The sequence below is a fragment of the Aquarana catesbeiana genome, linkage group LG10 (genome assembly GCF_042186555.1).
Source record: "Aquarana catesbeiana isolate 2022-GZ linkage group LG10, ASM4218655v1, whole genome shotgun sequence".
Classification (NCBI taxonomy): domain Eukaryota; kingdom Metazoa; phylum Chordata; class Amphibia; order Anura; family Ranidae; genus Aquarana; species Aquarana catesbeiana.
In genome coordinates, this window is record NC_133333.1 from 160,469,036 (window position 1) to 160,493,715 (window position 24,680).

At 42.6% G+C, this 24,680-nt stretch overlaps 1 protein-coding gene across 2 annotated transcripts in view; it reads right to left on the reverse strand.

Annotated features, from left to right (window-relative positions):
• The window catches only part of PPP1R12C (protein phosphatase 1 regulatory subunit 12C), a 243,257-nt gene that overhangs the window by 163,124 nt on the left and 55,453 nt on the right, over positions 1-24,680 (reverse strand). For both annotated transcript variants that reach the window (XM_073602853.1, XM_073602852.1), the window contains exon 3: positions 5,618-5,736. In XM_073602853.1, coding sequence (XP_073458954.1) covers positions 5,618-5,736 — 119 coding nt within the window. The remainder of the gene's footprint in view (positions 1-5,617; positions 5,737-24,680) is intronic.

Consider the following 24,680-nt stretch of genomic DNA (forward strand, 5'->3'; position numbering starts at 1 on the left):
TAAAGACATTTCTTGATGACTATCTGCACTTTTTTGATTGCTATTCGCACATCGATTTTGCACGTTTTTTTGAACATTGAAATTTTCAAGTTTTATGGCAGCAATTATGTCGTCTTTCATTATACATATTGTCTAATTGCATTATTCACAGTTATTTGTCACAGAGATATTATTTACTAGGATTTTCTGCACTGTTATGAGATCTATATATCTATCTATTTATATATGATTTTATTATCATCATTAGCACATTCTTTATTTGCTATTTTGCACGTTTATTTATATATAGTGTTGTTGCACTTAGCACATGCACTTTTGAGAAGCAAGCATTTCGTCGAATATTCACTGGTAATTAGTAAGCGCCACATTACCTATTATCATTTATATTTAGTGTGAGAACACCTTTATGTTGCCAGCTACTTCAATAGGCATATACATTAATCTTTCCCTTTGTGGTTTGCGCATTAGTACCCCCCCTTTTTACAAGTCCCCTATAAAACCTCTCCCACTCAGGAAGTACCTCAGTTTAGTAGCAAGCAATCAACCCCCAGAGGGAGTTCTGTATCCCATGATGTACTTCAAGAAATGGATTTTACAGGCAAGCACAAAAATCCAATTCTTTTTCATACTGTACATCACAGGACAGGCTATAAATCATGACAACCTGGGACGTCCCAAAGAGGGAAGGAAACAGCAACCTCTTACAGGCCCGGAAAAACTACACAGCAACCTACAATGCACTGTGACTAACGCAGAGTCCTCAGCAGCATGAACAACCACCTGATGCAAATTGGTAAAGGTGAATCAAAGACCAGGATGTCTCCTTGCAACCCTGAAATACTGAAGCCTGATGGATAGCCAAAGAGGTAAAAGTACATCTGACAGACCGAGCCGTTACTGAAGAATGGCGGATCTTCCCTTTCAAACCATAGGCTTTAGGGATAAGCTGACAAATCCAAAGACTACCAGAAGTTAGGTGACCCTTCTTTGGAGCTTCCAGAAGGACAAAGTTTGACTGCCTGGGTGAAGTAAATAACCGATACATCCTTACAGCCGCCCACCAAATCCCAAAGTGTGTAGGGTCTTGTACCCCAGCTACTGAGGCCTGGGGAAAAAAGATCATAAAAAAAGACACAACCTAGTTGACTTGGAAAATGGTCAACTTGATACCACCTGACCCTTCTTTGGATCTTTATGAAGGACCAAAATAAATATATGATTGTCCGACAGCACATTCAAATCCAAACTCAGATAAATCTTAACAGCCTGATCCACTTTTAAAGTGTGCAGTGCCTTGTCTCTTAGCAACTGAGGGTCGGGGCAAAAAAAAAAAAAAAAAAAAAGGAAAAACAATGCCGTTTGACAGATGAATAAAAATGAAACCACCTTCAGCAAGACCAACAGGCTGAGGTCAAAGACCCACATGGCATGAAGAGCCATAAACTGCTCCCAAGGCAAAAAAAGCTAAAGTAATGGCATGAAGAACACAATGTAAAAAAAAAAAAAAGGCCTATGGGAAGGTTGAGGTTAACACCAGGTTGAGATCCCATGGTGTCAACAGCAACCTGAACAGAGGAACAATCTGCTCGACATCGTGAACCACCATACACACCAGGTAATAAAAAGCAATCAGCCTCTGAAACACACTGAAATTACCAATGCAAAAACCTGCTCTTTGATTGAACTTAAGGCCAGTCTCATATCAACCCTTGATTTCCAGGTCATGTGGCAATTTTTCTTGAAGTAGCCTCCCTGGCTCTAAAATGTAGAGATGACTGCATAAGACACTGCCTTAAAAACATTCAAAAGCCTGGCTGTCATGGCCATACAGTCAAAGTCATCGATAAGGAAAGGTAGAAGATCAGACCCTATTACAGGATGTCTGGATGGGTTAAAAAACGCTCAAAGCCCATCCCCCTAGGTAGTTGGAATACCACATTCTCCCAAGCCAAGCTGGTGTGATAACCTACCGGTTTTCTTTCCACCTGAACCCTGCAAAGAATCTTATAGAAGATAGTGTAATATCTTACGTCAGGGAGAACTGGTCCCAAGGAGGGACAAGGGCATCTACTGCAATTTCTTGAGGATCCTTGGATCTGGTAACAGTCTGTCGGGACCTGCATTGAGCTGGGTTGCCAACAGATATACATCTAGTGTGTTTCCAACGTTGACAGAAAGCGCTGAATACCTCAGAGTGAAGAGCACATTCCTTCAGCACCAACTGCTGAGGGCTGAAGAAATCCACTTACAAACTCCTTCTTATGGGATATGGACAGAGCAAGGAGAACACAATGTTCCTCCGCAGCCAAGATGAGGCCCACCTCTTCTTGGGCTGCACAGTTTCTGGTGCCCCCGACGAATATTATATATACCACTGATGTGGCATAGTTACACTCAGCCTTCACCTGAAAGCCCTTGCAAATAGCCCTACTCATGCAGGAGAACAAGCTGAATTGCTCACAGATCCTCCAGAACTGGCACAATCAAACACTGGAGGAGAAAAAAAAAAAAAAAAAAAAAAAAGTGGTGATCAATAAACTGCACCAACAACTTCTTTGCATATTCTTAGAAAGTATGAAAGTGCAGAAGGAAAAGAACCCAGAATGCCAACTTGTAACTGCATACAAAGGACCATTTTGTATATCAGAGTAAAAACAGAAGGGACAGACACCCTATGTGTGCTTACCACCTTTTCAAGTGGTAAAGAGAAACTTCTAGATATCCTTATCCAAGCTGATGTTCCTTTAATGAAATGTCACTACTGTACTAAAAGGAGCACCCCCACACCCAGTTGCACCATTCATTCACAAAGTTCTGCGAATGGGAAAACTATAACTACTATTAGCCATTGTGGCTTATAGTATTCAATGAACTACCAGGGCACAGTTGAGCACTCTAGGTAGTTCACAGATTCTTCCTGTCATTCAGTAGCTACCTGCCCGTACATGGTAAATTGGGTAAAGGTACTGCCTCGAAGCCCCAAAAACCTCATGCAGAAGCAAATTGAGGAGTGGTAGTGTGTCCTGAGGGTTTGAGAGCTGGACCTTAAGGAACGAGAATTTGGCTTCGACTGTGTACAAGATTAGACCCATGTACTCCACATAAGAGGGCTTGAGGACATACTTCAGAAAGCCGGTTATCCAGCCAAAAGGTTTTAGGAACTGGATGGTACGTTGGATGTTTGCTGACAAGGTCTAGATTCAAAAGTTCTTTGGCAGGGAGTCATTCAGGTAACCTGTGACATGAATGCCCTGGGTTAATAGAAGAACCAAAAGCAGGCCAAGCACTTTTTTGAACATTCTAGGTGCAGATGAGTGCCCAAACGTCAATGCTAGTCTCCTACAGCAAAATAAGGGAAGCATCTACTGGAGGCAAGAAATTCCCCTTGTCTGAAGAAAGCAACTTTGAGATCTTGTAGATTCCAAATGGAATTTTGGAACACAAACATTTGTTTAATGATTTTAAGTGCAGTATTGGAGATGCCCCAATTTGGTTTTGGATCTGAATAGATTTCAAAAGAAACTTTTAATCCGTACAGAATGGAACAATCCCTCCTGAAGTTGGTGCAAGAAGGTCATCAAATCTCCCTTGGCGTGAAACTGGCAGATTTGCAGGTAAAATGCGAGGGAGTGGGGATAGAAACTATTTTGCACCCTTTGAAATGACAAATCAGAGCCAGGGATGTCCGAGAAGGAGGGCCAGGGATTACCATGAAAGAAAGTGTTCAGCCTTGGTTTTAAGGAATGGAAGGATCCCTTTCTTTTAGGTAGAAGACCTTGGCCTTTTCCCTAGTAAATTTCACAATGAATTTGTCAAGGGATTCACCAAAAGGCATTCAAAGGGAATGTGAAAAAGACATATCTTGCAATCACGTTCAGCAGACCAAGCTTTTAGCCACAAAAACCTGCGCATATGTAAAGAGATGAGAGATTCTTGGGACTTGGCAAATTACACTCAAGACCAATCGAAAAAACAAAAAGGGCTGAAGGAATTAGCGCCAATTGTTCTAAGAGCAGAGTGAGTCTATGAAGACAAGTGCCTGGTCTCTATTCAAGCAACTTGACCATTTGGCAACATTCATGCAGACAGCCTTGACAGCAATTGCGAGCTGCAGGGCTGGACCTGCAAAAGTAAAAAAGTCTTTAAGAGGGCTTCAAAACCTCTAGCAGCCGAATCCTTCCTTGCAGGAGGAACTCTCTCAACAGAACTGTAAGATGTTTATGGAGAACAGAAATGGCAGGATCCACTACTGAAATGGACCACTTCATCCTTTTCTATAGGATAAACAGCAGCATAAACCTTGAGGACTATAAACATTTTTTAGGGCACAGTCAACCCTCATAAGTTCACAATAGACGGGAAAGTCTTTTAGGTGTAGCCAGTCTTGGTGTCTATAGGTGACTGTTTTTGCTGTGGAAAATCAGGTGTCATTATGCAAAGGCTAGTGCACACTGCATTAGTGTACCCATAGAAGAAAGCATTTTGCTTTATGCTTCAGGGGAGGGAAAAATCTCTGCGTTTGCCGGGAGACCAAAGGTTCTAGACATTCAAAAACATTTCCAAAAATTTCATAGAGGCAGAGAAATAGGCTTTTTTTTTTTTTAGACAGGCCACATGGTATGTGCCAAGAGGGAGCCAGAGTCAGATTTTGTCCCAAGCTCCCTTGTACCTCTGTGAGCCACCATTGTTAGTGATGAGATCCCCAGTGGGGTACAAACATTTAATGTGAGCAGAATGGGTGAGGCTGTGCGTGTTGGAGGAGAAGCTGCTATAACCAAGGCGCTGACTGAGTTCCTGTGGCTGTTTCTGTAGAAGATGGCTGTGGGAATGCAGCAATGTACTGCATGATCTCTGTGGAACAGGCGGGTGGCAAAATGTCATCTGGGAGTCACCTCAAGCTTCAGAGACCACATCCAGTTAGAAGAGAAACAACCAAATTCAAAAAATTTTCATGAAGAATTACAGACAACATGGCAGAGGATGCTACAATAATGTGAACATCCCCAAACTAAACTGTGTAGTGTGCCATTACTTACAGACATTGCTTAAAGCCAGGAACTGGATACCAATTACAGGGAAACCCTGCAATACCAAATCCACAATGCTAGGCCTAATAAGGTCCAGGTTTTGCCCATTGTTGTTGGCATACCTCCACACATTGAGGCCTGGGTACGGTCCGTTAGGTATACACCAAGGGTGAATGATCCAAAAAACGCTAGGTAGCCTAAGGCAATAAGCAGTCAGATGTCTATAGAAGATTCAGATTAAACAAACTTCTATGGTAAAAAAGGAATAAAGAAAAAAATACTTCTCCAGAGAACAGGTCCACCACCTAAGGACGCAAAAAACTGGGGCCTCAAGGATTGGGCGGTGTTATATGGGCTCTCAGTGAAAAATACCTGCTATGTGTGAACCAAACTAATACACAAGTTACTTTTCCTTACAAAGCTCGTCTGGGATAAAAAAAAAAAAAATGAGTCAAGTGCTATTATTGTAGAGAAGTTCTGCAGGACAGTAAAGGGTCATGTCTGGAAGAGACCTTATTTTCCAACATGAAGTAGATTTCCTGTTATGAATACATTGTTGTCGGAAGAGTAGAGACAGCAAGGAATTTTACCTCTCTTTTCGATTTCAGCACGAAGCAGAGTCTCCATGCAGTCATCTTCAGCTATGTCCAGGGGAACATCACCGTCACTGTTCACAGCCGCAATGTTCGCAGAGTATTTCAGCAGATACCTGGGAATAGGTGGTAAACCAAACATTAACATTGTTGAAGCAGAAATTGTACATTAGCTTTACAGCAAGCACTTATCGTTATAAAAATTAAATCTAATGAAATGGAATCTAAAGTCAAACTTTAGGAAAGGGTTAGACTCTCTGGGGGGTTTGTTGTCTTCTGTGCACCCATTGGAGAATCGACATCTCAGCCTTGGTGACCATTGTCACTAGGAAAGTAAGTAATGGTAAAATCCCAAATGTTACAGCAGTAGGTGAAACAGAAAGGCAAAAAGATATCCAAAAGGGAACGTTGCACCATAATAACCAAGGTGGATAATAAAAATTAAAAAAAAAAAAGAAAATGTATATGTATGTGTGTATAGTTTTTCAATATCAATTTTTTTTTTTTTTAATAAAATGCTTTTGGGGTGAACATATATCTAAAAATATAGTTTTCCATTAAGGGTACATTAATAGTTTAGTTTATTCAGCATGAAATGGAGCTTAGTTATGTAGCATGAGGTTGTATATTCTGGAATATTTACATTTTTGGTAAACTCAAATGAATCCAAGCTCTGCAAGCAGAGATAACATGCACTTTATTGATGCATTCACATAGGTTCACAGTAACCATGAGAGAAAACAAAGTTCAGGAATATTCCTTTATCCCATTGTTTTGCAAATCTATGTACGGTATGATTGCTTGAATAGCATTGCATCTGTACCAAAGTCTAAATGTGAGGAGGAAGGGCAAGCAGAAAATGAAAGTGAAACCTAAGCAGCTTAAAAGCAGCTTATAAACCTTGTGATCTTTTTGCACATAGCTTGAGGAGCAAAATGGCAGCAGGCCTTAAAAAAAAAAAAAAAAAAAAAGACCCAGTTTGGGAATATTTGAATGAAGTTCCTCTACCCATGGGTAAAGCAGGTATGCATGCAAAATGCAAGCAATGCAACAAAGATGCAAGGCCTGGTGGCCTGAATGAAACATGAGGACTTGAGGTTGGACTTGTGCCTTTTTGCAACCTCACCTACTATGTAACCATGAGAAGACGTGCTGTGATGAAATTACATTTTTTTTTTTTAATGTGGACCCAGCTGATATATTCAGTTTAAGTTCTTGTTTGTTTTTTCAAAGATATTGTTTATGCACTTCAGTTACTAAACATTGATGTTTAAGCAAATACAAGAATATGTAATATAATGTTATTGTTTTATTTAAATAAAAGCAGTAGTTCTCCAAACATGTGTGGTTAACCTAAAATCTGATATCGCTGCTTTACTAACCAGACAGCTTGTTCTAAATAGGAACCCTTCATATTGTTTGCAAATATTAAATATTCTAACTACCAGCAAGAATGAGTCCCTACATTTAAAAAGCACCCGTCACTTCAGATCCATCATGGCAGCGCCTGTTAGCGGGCATCCACATCCCTCGCCTTGTTGTGGCAGTGACACCTCACCAGCCATCCCATTAAACTGAATGGGACTGTCAGTGAGTCAACAGCGGGTCAGAGGAGGAGCCCCTGCAGGACAGAGATGATAGTTGCTCTTTAAAAATTATGATTTTAAATCAAGTCTTTTTACTAGTGATACTTAAATACTTGATTTAAATCAAATCCACTAGGATATTAAAAATTTAGTTAACATAATCTTGAGATAAAGTGACAATTTATACATTGCAAAAAGAAGCCTAACCGATAAAACATCCAAAAATGTGTCACAGAATGTATACTCCCTCCCCTTACGCATACTGAAAAACCGGGGTCTTAAAGTATTACTGAAGGTGAAACTTCTTTTTTTGAATGGAGAGGCATTAAAGACGCCTGCAGGTCTGTGTGTGCTTTAGGGAGGTTATGGAGATAAATGATTTGTGCAGTTTACTATGATCATTGAGAGTTAAAGAAGTTGTAAACCCTTACAGACCACTTTTACCTACAGGTAAGCCTGTATCTCCTAAACCTGCACGATTTAGGAGATATTTCTCCTAAATACGCTTGCGCACCAAAGACCGGACACGATCATGCCATTTCTATAGGGCCCTTGCCATGAGCGTTGGCTCCCTCGCGCACGCGTGGGAGCGATGTCACACGTCTCCAGACAATCACAGAGCCGGAGCTCATGGCCCCGGAAGAAAGAGGAGTGAAGATGGACGTAGCCACATCACGGACTTTGTTTACAGGTAAGTGACACATAATGGGGTAGCCCATAATGCTTTTACTTTGCAGGAGAATAAAGATGAAGTACAACCCATCAAAGTGGAGTTCCACTCAAAAGTGGAGCTCCGCTTATCTGCCTACCCCCTCCTCCCCCCTCCGGTGCCACATTTGGCACCTTTTGGGGGAGCGGGTACCTGTGACATCCTATATTAAGGCTTACCTGTAGCATAAAGTTGTTGTAATGGGTTTACAACCATTTTAAACCCCCTTCCTAACCAAACCAATTTTCAGCTTTCAGTGCTCACACTTGGAATGACAATTACTCAGTCATGCAACATTGTACCCATATGAAATTTGTGTCCTTTTTCACGCAAGTGGAGTTTTCTTTTGGTGGTATTTGATTACCACCGTTTAAACGAAAAAAGACCGAAAATTTGGTTAAAAAAAAAAAAATTCTTCGTTTCAGTTATAAAATTTTGCAAGTTAGTAATTTTTCTTCATAAATTTTGCCCAAAATTTATACTGCTAGATATCTTTGGCAAAAATAACCAAGTGTATATTATTTGGCCTTTGTGAAAGTTAAGCTACTTTCACACTGAGGCGCTTTACAGGCACTACAGCGCTAAAAATAGCGCCTGTAAAGCGCCTCTCCTGTCTCTCCAGTGTGAAAGCCCGAGTGCTTTCACACTGAAGCAATGCGCTTGCAGGATGGTGTAAAAAAAAAAAAAAAAAAAAAAGTCCTGCAAGCAGCATCTTTGCAGCGCTGTATACACCCCTCCTAAAGTGCCCCTGCCCATTGAAATTAATGGGGCAGCGCCGCTACAGCGGGCAGTTTTAACCCTCTTTGGGCCACTAGCGGAGGTTAAAAAGCTCCCCGCTAGTGGCCGAATAGCGCCGCTAAAACGACGGTAAAGCGCCGCTAAAAATATCGGCGTTTACCGCCGACGCCTTCCCCAGGGTGAAACTATGGTGCCAATCTCTGAAAAGTGATCACACCTGATGTAATGACAACCTAATTTCTTGGGACACTAACAAGCCAGGAAATGACCCATTTTTGGAAAGTAGACACACCAAGGTGTTTAGAGGCATGGTGAGTTTTTTGAAGTAGTAATTTTTTCCAACATTGTGAAAAAAAAAAAATATCTTAAAGTTGTCATAAGTTTTATTTCTCACACACAGTATGTGCATACTTCCAATTACACCCCAAAATACATTCTGCAACTCCTACTGATTATGGCGATACCACATGTGAGACTTTTACACAGCCTGACCACAGAGACCCAACATGCAGGGAGCACCATCAGGCGTTCTAGGGACATAAATTACACATTTAAAGCAGAGTTCCACTCATTTACAAAAAGTGTAGCTGCTGACTTTATAATCAGACACTCACCTCTCCTATGGTCCAACGATGCAGGTGCAGGAAGCCCCGCTCCTCTCCCCCTCCTCTCCGCGGCGCCGTCACACTAACTGTGGGCGCCCTACCTGTGGCTTCACAGCCGGGCGCGCACTGCGCATGCGTGAGCATTACAGCACGCAGTGAATGGCCAGGCAATCATCTGGGATCTGTGATGTGTCCCAGAAGATTGCAGGGAGGGAGAGGTCATCTTCCTTCTGGCGCCAGGGGAGGAAGTGGGAGCCTCTAAAAACAGTGTACCCCCCCCAAAAAAAATGACATGCCAAAACGTGGCATGTCAGGGGGTCACCAGCACTTAAAGCGGAAGTTCCATTTTTGGGTGGAACTCTGCTTTAATTTCTTGACTACCTCTTAGGGCCAAGTTCACACCACATGCAGTCCAGTGCATTTTCTTCTGCATCAAAAACCCATGGAAAAGTGGATTACATGGGTTTCAGTGGCATAGTTCACACCAGTGCTTGCAGTACCAGAAAAAAAAAAAAGGAAGAAGTAGAACATGCTGCATTATTCCTGCACTGGAATGCTGTAAAACACATCAAAACACACTGTCCTTATTTAAAAAGGTAGGGGGAAAAAAAAAAAAAAAAAAAAAAAAAAGGAGGGGGTAAAAAAATGCTCCGGACTGCATCAAAAACATGCATGCAGAAGAGCATCTGGAACGCATCCGGACTGCGGTTTCTATGGTGTAAACTGGCCCTCACACTTTTGAAGGCCCTGGAGCACCAGGACAATAGAAACGCCAAAAAAAAAAAAAAAAAAAAAGACCCCATTTTGTAAAGGAAACGCCCGTATATTCTATGAGGCATGAATCTTTTAAACATGTAATTTTTTGGAAAATGTTGGAAGAAAATGAAATTTTACACACAAAGTTGTCCATTTATAAAGATATTTCTAACACATGTAACAAGCATGTACATAGCAAAAAGTTACACCCCAAAATACATTCTGCTACTCCTGAATATGGCGATACCACATGTGTGAGACCTGTGCAATCCCAACATGGACGCACTGAGATGTTATCAGGACCTCAAGCGAAGCAAGCACCTTTGTTTAGAATCCTGGTGTGCAAGTACCAAAAGAGAGGGTGACAAACTGAAAGAGTTAGTCTCCCATAGCAAGGTGAATTTAGACTAACAAATTTTTTCTTTAATGGAAACCGTATCTGCAAATACCAAAGACCGCAATAAGGGATGCATTTTGCACCCACTTATGCCAATGTAAATATGGGGCCCTTTCAGCAAGAGCTCACTGACACTAACAATCCCTTCAATAGTTACATCAGATTCTACAGGCATTACATTGATGATCTTGTACTTATCTGGAATGGGACAGCAACAAGATCCATATGTTCAAACATCTGATTAATAACGAGCAGGGACCATCCTTTACCTGCTATGTCCATGCTGAACTGATTATCAGGACATAAATCCGATTGGCAAAAGAAGGTACCTTCACCACGAAAATTATTTCGAACAAGTACACAGTGATAGCCATCTGGACTTTGCAAGCTGTCACCACAGTTCAAGTGACTAAGAAAGAAAAAAAAAAAAAAAAAACGCACACTGCAGAAATATTTTGACCAACAGGAGCTTTCATCACATGACAGAGTAATAGGAACCATCAGGATAACTAGAGAGCACTGAACAAAACACTGGCACATACTACTGGCCGACCCCTCTTACAGTTCACAGACTCAGGTTTATTTTCTTCAGAAACCTGGTAGCTCCAAATCGCATCTATGCAAGCAGTCTCAAAATTAACCGCTTCAGCCCCGGAAGATTTGGCTGCTGAATGACCAGGCCTTTTTTTGCGATTCGAGTCACTGTGACAATTGCACGTTCATGAGACATTGTACCCAAACAAAACTGACATTTTTTTCCCCACAAATAGAGCTCTCTTTTGGTGGTATTTGAACGCCTCTGCAGGTTTTTTTTTTTTTGTTAGCAAAAAAAATGAAAACACAATTTTGAAAAAAAATAAATTTAGTACTTTTTGCTATAATAAATCCTTTTTTTTTTTTACCAAAAATATGTAGAAGCATACATATCGGCCTAAACTGAGATTTTTTTTTTTTTTAAAAGTAAATTTCTCAGTTTAGGCCGATATGTATGCTTCTACATATTTTTTTTGGGGGGGGGGGGGGGGGGGGGACGCAATAATCGTATATTGATTGGTTTGCACAAAAGTTATAGAGTCTACAAAATAGGTTATAGATTTATAGCATTTTTATTTTATTTTTTACTAGTAATGGCGGCGATCTGCGATTTTTATCAGGACTGTGACATTATGGAGGACACATGGGACAATTCTGACACATTTTTGGGACCATTGGCATTTATACAGCGATCAGTGCTAAGCCAGGAATGCATCACATGAAGGAGCTGTCTGCATCTGAAGCAAAATGGCCTGATACATCCCCAGTCATACAAGTTTTATACTGCTGTATAAATCATAAACCCTAGGAAAGATTATAGTGACCACACAACCCCAATTAAAGGGCTTAGTGATGCGAACGATAAAGATTTACAAATTCAACTATGATGTTAAAGTGAATGTAAACCCAATTCATGAAAATTGGAGCTGGGCACATAACTGCAGTGTTTTCTTATCTCATCAAAAGCACCAAGTCCAGTAGCTGTCTCCTGCTCTGTTCCCCTGCCATCATCCTGCTAACCCCTCACAAGTTCTTTGTCAACCAAGACAAAAGCAGCCTGAGTTTTGTGTTGGGAAGGATGCTGTAAAATAGATTAGCAGAGTGCTGAACTATTCAACGAACAGCTGAGAAAGTCTCTACCTATGTGGAGAGGGGGTATGTGCCTTTCCTCCTATCAGCTGTCTTGGCTGTATGCCCAGACAACACTTCCAGTGCTGAACAGGAAGAGAAACTCTCCAACAGGATCTGAACATTCTAAAGAAAATATAAAGCTGAAGACAGCAGATATGCAAGTAAAGCCCACGCAGGGAGATCTGCCCCATCCCCGTGCACCATCAGAGGGTGTTCACCCTACTGGGCACCTGAGAGGGTCCACATCCACTCCAAGTGCTTCCTGGAGGAAGAAGACCAAAAATACAAGAATATAAGAGGGGACCTCAGTTTCTTTTCAAATTATTGACTTGCAAAGTAGAATTTTACCTTGGTAAGGTCTCAGTGACCAAGGATTTTCTCTAAGCCATTTACACACCTGCTGTCTATGAACATTAATGCTTTAAGACAACCTAATGGAGATTGTACGAGACAATGAAAAGGTCAGGTAAAAGCCTCCCAATTCATACAGCCACATATACAAATGAGGGCTAAACTTCAAGCAGGTCAGTAGAACTATTAGGTTCAGTTTCCACTAGTGTGACATGCCATGTGACCCTGCACACAAAGTCACGTGACAAGTCTCGGTCCATTGATTTCAATAGCACCCGATCCAATCCTTGCGAATCAAAGTCACAGCAACCTAAAAAAGGTCCCAGCACTACCCTGATGCGACCTCTGATGCAAACCCAATCCAGAGGCTGTAAATTTGGATCAAAGCTGCACTCCAAAGTGGCTACAGAGGAAACGTAGCCTCAGAGTCCATACATTAGATCACATATGAGGCATGAACCACAAATGGTACCAAAAGAATATAACCCAAATAACACAAGAATAAGCTCCAGTGTTGTGCATTTAAATACACAGAGTTATAACATACTAGAAGTGAGAGGTCAGAAACCTGGTGTACTCGTCTAATACCCCACACACAGCAATTTATACGCAATGCCACAAAACCAACCATTTGTATAATCACAGCATAGATATAGCCTGGTCTCTGGCTATCAATCTATTCTACATCTATTAAGCGGTGGAACCCAGGAAGCTCCAGGCGATAGGAGTCTAGGCACTTTAACCACTTCAGCCCCGGGAAGGATTTACCCCCTTCCTGACCAGAGCACTTTTTACAATTTGGCACTGCGTCACTTTAACTGCTAATTGCGCGGTCATGCAATGCTGTACCCAAACGAAATTTGCGTCCTTTTCTTCCCACAAATAGAGCTTTCTTTTGATGGTATTTGATCACCTCTGCCGTTTTTATTCTTTGCGCTATAAACGGAAAAAGACCGAAAATTTTGAAAAAAAAATGATATTTTCTACTTTTTGTTATAAAAAAAATCCAATAAACTCAATTTTAGTCATACATTTAGGCCAAAATGTATTTGGCCACATGTCTTTGGTAAACAAAATGTCAATAAGTGTATATTTATTGGTTTGCGCACAAGTTATAGCGTCTACAAGCTAGGGTACATTTTCTGGAATTTACACAGCTTTTAGTTTATGACTGCCTGTGTCATTTCTTGAGGTGCTAAAATGGCAGGGCAGTACAAAACCCCCCCAAATTACCCCATTTTGGAAAGTAGACACCCCAAGGAAATTGCTGAGAGGCATGTTGAGCTCATTGAATATTATTTTTTTGTCCCAAGTGATTGAATGACAAAAAAAAAAAAAAAAAAAATAATTTTACAAAAAGGTGTCACTAAATGATATATTGCTCACACAGGCCATGGACATATGTGGAATTGCACCCCAAAATACATTCAGCTGCTTCTCCTGAGTACGGGGATACCACATGTGTGGGACTTTTTGGGAGTGTAGCCGCGTACAGGGCCCTGAAAACCAATCGCCGCCTTCAGGATTTCTAAGGGTGTAAATTTTTGATTTCACTCTTCACTACCTATCACAGTTTTGAAGGCCATAAAATGCCCAGATGGCACAACCCCCCCCCCAAATGACCCCATTTTGGAAAGTAGACACCCCAAGCTATTTGCTGAGAGGCATGTTGAGTCCATGGAATATTTTATATTTTGACACAAGTTGCGGGAAAGTGACAAATTTTTTTTTTTTTTTGCACAAAGTTGTCACTAAATGATATATTGCTCACACAGGCCATGGGCATATGTGGAATTGCACCCCAAAATACATTTAGCTGCTTCTCCCGAGTATGGGGATACCACATGTGTGGGACTTTTCGGGAGCCTAGCCGCGTACGGGGCCCCGAAAACCAATCTCTGTCTTCAGGCTTTCTAAGGGTGTAAATTTTTGATTTCACTCTTCACTGCCTATCACAGTTTCGGAGGCCATGGAATGCCCTGGTGGCACAAACCCCCCCCAAATGACCCCATTTTGGAAAGTAGACACCCCAAGCTATTTGCTGAGAGGCATGGTGAGTATTTTGCAGCTCATTTGTTTTTGAAAATGAAGAAAGACAAGAAAAAACATTTTTTTTTCTTTTTTTCAATTTTCAAAACTTTGTGACAAAAAGTGAGGTCTGCAAAATACTCACTATACCTCTCAGCAAATAGCTTGGGGTGTCTACTTTCCAAAATGGGGTCATTTGGGGGGGGGGGGGTTTGTGCCACCTGGGCATTCCATTGCCTCCGAAACTGTGATAGGCAGTGAAGAGTGAAATCAAAAATTTACGACCTTAGAAAGCCTGAAGGCGGTGTTTGGTTTTCGGGGTCCCGTACGCGGCTAGGCTCCCAAAAAGTCTCACACATGTGGTATCCCCATACTCAGGAGAAGCAACAGAATGTATTTTGGGGTGTAATTTCACATATTCCCATGGCATGTTTGAGCAATATATCATTTAGTGACAACTTTGTGCAAAAAAACAAAAAAAAAAAAAACAAAAAAAAAAAATGTGTCTCTTTCCCGCAACTTGTGCCACAATTTGAAATATTCCATGGACTCGACATGCCTCTCAGCAAATAGCTTGGGGTGTCTACTTTCCAAAATGGGGTCATTTGGGGGGTTTTGAACTGTCCTGGCATTTTATGCACAACATTTAGAAGCTTATGTCACACATCACTCACTCTTCTAACCACTTGAAGACAAAGCCCTTTCTGACACTTTTTGTTTACATGAAAAAATTAATTTTTTTTTGCAAGAAAATTACTTTGAACCCCCAAACATTATATATTTTTTTAAAGCAAATGCCCTACAGATTAACATGGTGGGCGTTTCATTTTTTTTTTTCACACAGTATTTGCGCAGCGATTTTTCAAACGCATTTTTTGGGGGAAAAAAAACACACTTTTTTAAATTTTAATGCACTAAAACACACTATATTGCCCAAATTTTTGATGAAATAAAAAATGATGATCTTAGGCCGAGTACATGGATACCAAACATGACATGCTTTAAAATTGCGCACAAACGTGCAGTTGCAACAAAATAAATACATTTTTAAAAGCCTTTAAAGGTTACCACTTTAGATTTACAGAGGAGGTCTACTGCTAAAATTACCGCCCTCGATCTGACCTTCGTAGTGATACCTCACATGCATGGTGCAATTACTGTTTACATTTGACGCCAAACCAACGCTTGCGTTCGCGAGAGCAGGGGGGGACAGGGGTGCTTTTTTTTTTTTTTTTTTTTTCTTCCTTCTTTATTATTTTTTTGCTTTTTTTATCTTATTTTTAAACTGTTCCTTTCATTTTTTTTTTTTTTTTTTTAATCATTTTTTTTTTTTTTAATCAATCATTACCTCAGGGAATGTAAATATCCCCTATGATAGCAATAGGTAGTGACAGGTACTCTTTTTTGAAAAAATTGGGGTCTATTAGACCTTAGATCTCTCCTCTGCCCTCAAAGCATCTGTCCACACCAAGATCGGTGTGATAAAATGCTTTCCCAATGGCGCTGTTTACATCCGGCGAAATCTAAGTCATGAAATGCTCGTAGCTTCTGGTTTCTTAGGCCATAGAGATGTTTGGAGCCACTCTGGTCTCTGATCAGCTCTATGGTCAGCTGGTTGAATCACCGGCTGCATTCTCAGGTTCCCTGTTGAGACAGGAGAGCCAGAGAAAAACACGGAAGACGGTGGGGGGGCATTCCCTCCCACTGCTTGTAAAAGCAGTCTAGAGGCCAATTAGCCACTAGGATTGCTTTTACATGAAAGCCGACCGCTGGCTGAAAAGAATGATACCAAGATGATACCTAAACCTGCAGGCATCATTCTGGTATAACCACTCAGTCGTGAATGGCGTACCTGAAGACAAAAAAATGGTTAACAATAAAACACAGTAAACGGTAAAGTATAAAAAATTGCATACCTGAAAAGCAAACATCATAAAACATAACAATAAAACATTGCAGAATTGAATACAGTAAAAAAGAGCAGAACAATAGAGAGAGAACAATAAAACGACAAATATATATATATATATATATATATATATATATATATATATATATATATATATATATATATATATATATATATATATATATATATATATATATATATATATATATATACACAGCAGGAAGGGCACGACGGGCCTGTGTTTGTCTTCTTCTTGGTGGCAGCGGGACACTACTTGTGCTTGCCACCTCACCAGCTTGAACTGCACTTAAGGGACTCGCCACGTCACCAAGTGTTACTGCAGTGCTGGTTTGACTACGACCGGGGTGTACTAGGCCGCTGGTGCTTGCCAGTTCACCAAAACGCTACCAAAAAAACTGTTAGAGATCGCAGGGATCAGGCCTGACTCTGCAAATGCTGCAGTTATGCGTTTAGTGTTTTGTAAGTGACAGTGATCGATCGATACTGCACTTGGGTGGGCTGGGCGGAGGGGCAAAATGCAGGTGCTAGCAGGTATCTGGGCTGATCCCACTAACACTGCGTTTTTGGGAACCCTAAACTGCTGGGGACGCTAGTATAGATCTGATCGGATCAGATACTACACCAAGGGAGGTGTACGGTGCGTGCGTGGGTGTTAGCGCTACTGGCACTAACCTGACGCTGCCTGGGGCTGGTGCTTGTCAGTTCACCAAAAAAACTGTTAGCGATCGCAGGGATCAGGCCTGACTCTGCGAATGCTGCAGTTATGCGGTTAGTGTTTTGTAAGTGACAGTGATCGATCGATACTGCACTTGGGTGGGCTGGGCAGAGGGGCAAAACGCAGGTGCTAGCAGGTATCTGGGCTGATCCCGCTAACACTGCGTTTTTGGGAACCCTAAACTGCTGGGGATGCTAGTATAGATCTGATCGAATCAGATATTGATCTGTTCAGATACTAAACCACTAAGAGAGGCGTATGCTGCGTGCGTGGGTGTTAGCGGTACTGGCGCTAATCTGACACTGCCTGGGGCGACACATATCACTGCCGGGCGATCAGGGGGCTAAACCTTTATTCGGTGATAAACGGCGGGTGCCCTGACACTATAAAAAATAAACGAACTAACCAGCGTCACCCAAAACAGTTATACGGTGATCAGTGGTGAAAGGGTTAACTAGGGGGCAATCAAGGTGTTAAAACATTTATTAGATAGTATATGGGGGTCCCTGTCGCTATAAAACACTGACAGCGAACCTAAATATTTACGTCCCTAACTAGCGTCACCAGCGACACTAATACAGCGATCAGAAAAATTATCGCTTAGCGACACTGGCGACGGGGGGGTGATCAAGGGGTTAAAACTTTATTGGGGGGGGTTAGGGGGTACCCTAGACCTAAAAGGGGGCTAACAGTAACTGTCCCACCACACTGTCACAAACTGACACCATGCAGTAATCAGAAAAAAAAAAAAATCTGCTTGGTGTCAGTGTGACCGGGGGGGGGGGGGGGGTCGTCGGGGGTGTTATGTATGCCTGGCATGTTCTACTGTGTGTGTGTGTGTTTGTGTAACTCACAGTGCAGTCTTCCCTCCTCGGCGCCGGAACGGAAAATGCCGAGCCGAGGAGAGATTACATCTCTGATCTATAGGTCCGCTAACATCCGACCCGCTCAGATCCGAAAAAGTGTAACGGAGGAAAAACCTACTTTTCCATCTGTTTTCGGATCAGATGACGACAGACTCTACGGTCCGTCATCATCCGATCTCCCATAGGGGAGAGCGGCGCTCTGACAGGTCCGTCGCTGCACAGTGTGCAGCGAGGGGCCTGTCATCTGCCTGCTCAGCGGGGATCGGCAGAGCAATCCCCCGCTGAGCAGAGCGGGCCCCGTACAGAGAGACGTCCGTGTGAAGGAGCCCTAAGTGTTTAAGTGGTTAAACTTTCCTCATTTACACAAAGTCTATTCCTTTGACAAATTGTTAAAATGTTTATACTTAGTTCCACTGCTAAAGAAAGTTGTGATTCTTGGCAGACTGCCCGGTTTTTTTCTTCCTTCTTTTGACGCTGTGGCTTCAGAAGAGCAGAGAATTCTTTGCACAGAAAGAATCATGAAACACTTGTCAAGATCGCAACGGGGGGAAAAAAATTGCAATAATGATTCTTGGCGATTAATCGTGCAGCTCTAGCCCACACTAAGGTGGGAGACAGCCTCCCAGCTTATAACATGTCCAAATCTAGTGATAAATGAAAGCTTCCGACACCTTTGGATAAGCCCTTAAGTGTGCAACAGGAGCAAATCAGAGGGCCAAAACTTGTGGGTATTAACGAGCAATCATTAAACAATGATTGCATGGAGGTTACACCCAGGAGCCTGTCAATTGAATGTTGCAGGGTCCACAATTGATGTTTCTAGTTCAGCCTAGGGGTGGGCTATTGCCCAAATCCCATAGGATTTTTATAACAGCTTACTTGTAAAATCCTTTTCTTGGAGTACATCATGGGACACAGAGCCTTAAAGTGGATATAAACCCGAATTTTTTTTTTTTTTTTTTTATCATACTGTAGAGTATACGATTTCCTATCATTTGAGCCCAGTCTTGCCACACAGAGTTAACCTCCCTGGCGGTATGATTATTTCGGATTTTAGGTGCTGAAAGCGGTACAATTATTTTGCATGGAAATTTGGCGTTTTATATTGTAGGTCTGTAAATCTTAACAATAACACACTTAAATCTGTCCAAACCAGAGTCTAGTAGATATCCCGGGTATGATAAAGTTTGAAACACAAAAACATAAATTATAATATAATAAATAAAAATAAATAATTAAAAAAAATAGTAATAAAATAAATTTCCCCACAATTCACTATCGCTCAATTCTGCAAGTGTTCTAATTTACTATCGCTGTTTTCTAGCTGGTCTAAAGCCACTTTTGACGTAAAGGGACACTTTTTGGTTGCTATGGACAATCTCCAGTTTCCAGGCAGAAAGAACAGTGTATATCATGTAAAACTGCATGCAGGGCATGGGCCAGAGCACTGGGGACAAAAGGGATGTGAAATCATTTCCTACAGTACTGTAATCTGTAAGATTACAGTACGTGTTATGATTTTGACATTTTTTTGAATTTGCCGCCAGGCTCCGCCCCCGTGCGTCACGCCGCTCGCAGGGAACGGAGCCTGGCACGGAGAGGCTTCGGAGGAGGACGGAGCCCTCGGACACTGCGGGGGACATCGCAGGATCCCGGGGACAAGGTAAGTAACGCCGCCCCAGGATCCTGCAATGCGATCCCGAGTGTGGCTCGGGGTTACCGCTAATGGTACTGAATTTTAACCCCGAGCCACACTCGGGAAAACCGCCAGGGAGGCTACTCCATCTCTGAGCAATCCTCTTATTGTTCAGTGAGAAAAATCTTGACAAACTGAGAAAAAAACTTTGTCAAATCCACCCTCCTTGCTGCGACTGACAGGTGATTTACATCTCGTGCACTAGCCTAAGACACAGACATTATTTTTTAATCCCCTCCCCCACTCCTTTCTTCAGCAGCTCTGCAAGCATTGGACATTCCACACCTCAGCATGATTTGGCATGCTGAAGTCATGTGATTACTTTCCTGTCTTTTCACTGGATGTTAGAGATCATAGCAGAAGTTCAGTGTTAGAAATACACAGGAGAAAATGCATATTGACAAGGAGTGTAGAGGTGGGCGGGGAGTCTACTGACATCACGACTCCACCCACCGAGCTCCAGGCAACAGACCCACCCACAGAATCTGCAGTTTTTTGGGTCTCATAACAGACAGAGGGGAGACATTTGACAGGTAAAGATACATGCAGGAGGCATGTATATCCTTAAAGATAACTCCTATGGCAGTAGTTTAGAAAGTATGACATTGGGTTTACATCCACTTTAAGTAATTACTTAATGGGTTATGGGCCACCTTCAAGTGATGGACACTGATATACCCAATCCAGGAAGTTCACTCCCTATATAACCCTTTTGTAGCAAAGCAATATATTTAAATACCAAAAAAGAGGGGCGGGACCTCTGTGTCCCATGATGTACTCCAAGAAAAGGATTTTACAGGCAAGCTGTTATAAAAATCCTATTTTCTTTATCGTACATCATGGAACACAGAGCCTTAAGTAATTACTTATTGGGACGTCCCATAGCAATGTTACTTGAGGGGAGGGAACACACCCTGGAAGGTACTCACAGACTTGAGGACCTATACTGCTGCCTGCAGCACATGGCGCCCGAAGGTGATCTCCTCATACCTCCTTACATCCAGCTAACATTTTGTGAATGTATGCACTCAAGACCAAGTTGCGGCCTTACAGATCTGAGCCATGGATGCCCGACGACGCACTGCCCAAGAAGCACTAACCGCCCTGGTAGAGTGCGCCTTAACGTGAAGAGGGGGAATCTTACCCCTTAAATCATAAGTTTGAATTATAACTTGCCGAATAGCGACAGTGGATTTCGACGCTGCCTGTCCCTTCTTAGTACCCTCTGGCAGAATAAATAAGACATCAGTCTTACGAATCTGAGCAGTTGCCTTTAAATAGAATTTTACTGCTCTCACCATATCAAGACAATGTAGTGACTTTTCTTCCCTGGAACATGGTTTTGGAAAAAATGATGGCAGGACAATATCTTGGTTCAGGTGAAAACCTGAAACCACTTTTGGCAAAAAGTCTGGACGAGGGCGTAACACCACTCTGTCCTCATGAAAATGTCAAATATGGCTCTTTACAAGAGCGAGCAGCCAATTCCAAAACCCTCCTTGCTGAGGATATAGCAACCAAAAATACCAACTTCCTTGTCAAAAGGACTAAGGAGATATGTTGTATCGGTTCAAATGGCTGTTTTTGTAACACAGACAAAACTAAGTTCAAGTCCGAAGGGTTCAAGGGAGGTTTGACGGGTGGATTAAGCCGCATCACCCCTTGTATAAAACCTCGGACTAAAGAATGTGTAGCAAGCAGTCTTTGAAATAAGACCAATAAAGCTGAGACTTGGCCTTTAATAGTACTCAAGGCCAATTTTATTTCTACCCCTAACTGAAGAAAGGCAAGAATTCTGCCTATGATACATCTCCGAGGGTGCCAACCCGTGGATTCATACCAGGAAACATAAGCCCTCCAGACTCTTTAATTTATAGTTCTGGAAGCTGGATTCCTTGCATTAATCAGGGTAGAGAGATAACTGACCCGGAGAACCCACGTTTCTTCAGAATGTGGGTTTCAATAGCAAAGCCATTAAATTTAGAGACTGTAAGGTAGGCTAGAAAATCGGTCCCTGTGAGAGCAGATCTGGCCACAGTGGAAGGGACCATGGGCCCTCCACTGCCATCTTTACAATTTCTGCATACCATGACCTTCTGGCCCATGCTGGTGCCACCAGTATTACTGGCTTTCTTTCCAGCTTGATCCTGCAAAGAAGTCGAGGCAGCAACTAAATAGGGGAGGATGCATAGATCAGTGAGAACTGATCCCACGGGGTCACCAACGTATCCGTTCCGCATACGAGTGGATCCCTTGTTCCGGCCACAAAGTTGACTAACTTCATGTTGAACCTGGACGCTAGAAGATCTACGTCCGGAGTCTCCCGTCTTTGGCAAACAGCCCAAAATATGTCGGGGTGAAGAGACCATTCCCCTGAGAATAACTGCTGGCGACTTAAGTAGTCCGCCTGCCAATTCTCTACTCCCGGAATGAAGACTGCTGATAGGCACGGAACATTCTTTTCTGCCCAAGTTAGAATATGGTTCACCTCTATCTGCGCCGAGTGACTCTTGGTGCGCCCCACCTGATATAGGCCACACCTGTGGCATTGTCGGATTGGATCCTGACAACAATCTCTTAACCTGAAAGTCCAGGCCTTTAGAGCCAGACACACTGCCCGAATCTCTAGGATATTGATCGGCAAGGTTCTTTCGGCTCTTGACCACTGTCCCTGGACAGTTGTCTTTTCTAGTACTGCTCCCCAGCCTGAAAGGCTGGCATCTGTCGTTACCACTTTCCAGATAACTGGTCTGAAGGATTTTCCTTTCAGCAGATTCTGAGTTGGTAACCACCAATTGAGGTTTTGTGACACCCTTGGGGACAGCCACATTGGCAAGTCTAAAGCTTGAATCCTTTTGTTCCAAGCGGACAGGATACTGTTTTGCAACAGTCTTGAATGGAAAAGGGCATAGGGAACTGCTTCGAATGAAGCCACCATGGTTCCTAGTAACCTCATGCAAAGGCGAAAAAGGGGGACGCCTTTTGACCTGACCATCCACACCAGCTCTTACCCGCGCAATCTCTTGTGGAGTCCCTCAAGGTTCACCCTTGTCAACAGTGCTCTTCAACATCTACATCTGCCCACTCCTCAAAATCATTAGAAAATCGGACCTCTACTTCCACTCATATGCTGATGATACTAAACTCTACCTCTGCATCACCGTAGAAAAAGACCACCTTCAGCAACTAGAAAAATGCCTCACTCTGATAGACGACTGGATGACTACTAGCTCTCTCAAACTCAACGGATCAAAAACAGAGCTTCTTCTCCTACACGGAAACCAAAACTCCAAAACTAAGACCCCATGGACACCTCCCACCATCTTTGGACAGACCAACTCGCCAAGCACCAAAGCCAAGAGTCTCGGAGTCATTTTTGACTCAGAAATGTCAATGGATGCACAAATAGGATCAGTAGTCAGCGGATCTCACCATCTCCTCCGCCTGCTACGTAGACTCATCCCATTCGTGCCAGAAGAGGACAAAGCAGCAGTAGTTGGAACAATCAATTCCAGACTCGACTACGCAAACTCCCTCTACATAGGACTACCCCAATATCAGCTTGCGCGCTTACAACTCATCCAAAACACGGCGGCAAGACTGTTAACAGGAAAAAAACCCTGGGAATCCATCTCCCCTTCCCTGAGGAGCCTACATTGGCTAACCGTAAAGAATCGGATCACTTTCAAGACCCTCTGCCTCACCCACAAATGTATACACGGAAACGCTCAATGCCTATGTGAGAAAATAAAACGCTACACACCCAATCGCAGTCTTCGATCTTCTAACCATAACCTCCTTATTCCAAAAACCCGCTACAAAACAAAGGGAGAACGAAGATTCGCAGTCCAAGGACCACGGCTATGGAACGCTCTACCTACTCACATTCACATAGAAGAAAACCATCAGGCCTTCAGAAAGAAACTCAAGACCTACCTCTTCTAAGAAGCTTGACAACACAGGACGGTCCAGAGCCTTGAGGCGATTCAGTTCGCAATTGCAGCGCTATACAAATCATTCATTCATTATGGAGCTGATCTTTGCCTGAGGCAAGAATACCTTTTCCTGGGCTGTGTGTATGATCAGACCCAAGTACTCCAGTCTTTTTAGCGGTATTAAGGAAGATTTTTCTAGGTTGAGAATCCAACCCAAACTTTCCAAGTAACTTGTTGTAATGAGTACGCTTTTCTCCAAATGAGCCACTGACTGGTCTATTAGCAATAGATCGTCTAGGTACGCTACTACCGAAGGGCAGGGCTACAAACAGGAAATGCTGCTAATCTAACTCAAACCGCAGAAACTTTTGGTGAGCGGGAAATATAGGGACATGCAGATATGCATCCCTGATGTCGATTGATGCCAGAAGTTCTCCTCCTAGAAGGATAGAAACTACTGACCTGATCGTCTCCATGCGAAAGGAGCGCATATTCAGGAACGGATTTAGATTTTTTAGACCTAGAATGGGTCTGTCATCTCCATTTGGTTTTGGTACCATAAAAAGATTTGAATAAAAGCCCAGACCTTGCTCTTTTGTGGGGATCTGTATGACCACCCCTTGAGATATTAAAATTGGTCTAGTGCCTGAAACAGATGGTCTTTTCTCTGGATCTTTGGGAACGCTTGACCTCAGGAAACGAGATGATGGAAAGTCCCAAAATTCCAGCTTGTACCCCAGCGTTACTGTGGGAGATGACCCACCTGTCCTGAATTTCCTCTTGCCAGACTTCTGAAAACTGCAGAAGTCTTCCCCCCACCTTGGGGAGGGGGGTTGCCTCTTCATGATGAGGCTTTAGGATTCTGCTTTGCAGGTTTCTGACCCCAGGACTTCTTTTGAGCCTGGGTCTGACCCTGAGGTTTTCCTCTAGAGTCTGACGGCGGAGGCCATCGCCACTGCCTAGAGGCGGAAGCCCCTGTCGCAGGGGAAAGAGCCCGTTTTAAATGACGGGTGTTTATAATTTCTTTTGACTGGTTAACCAGTTCCCGACCGGCTCCTGTAGATATAAGTCGGCAGAATGGCA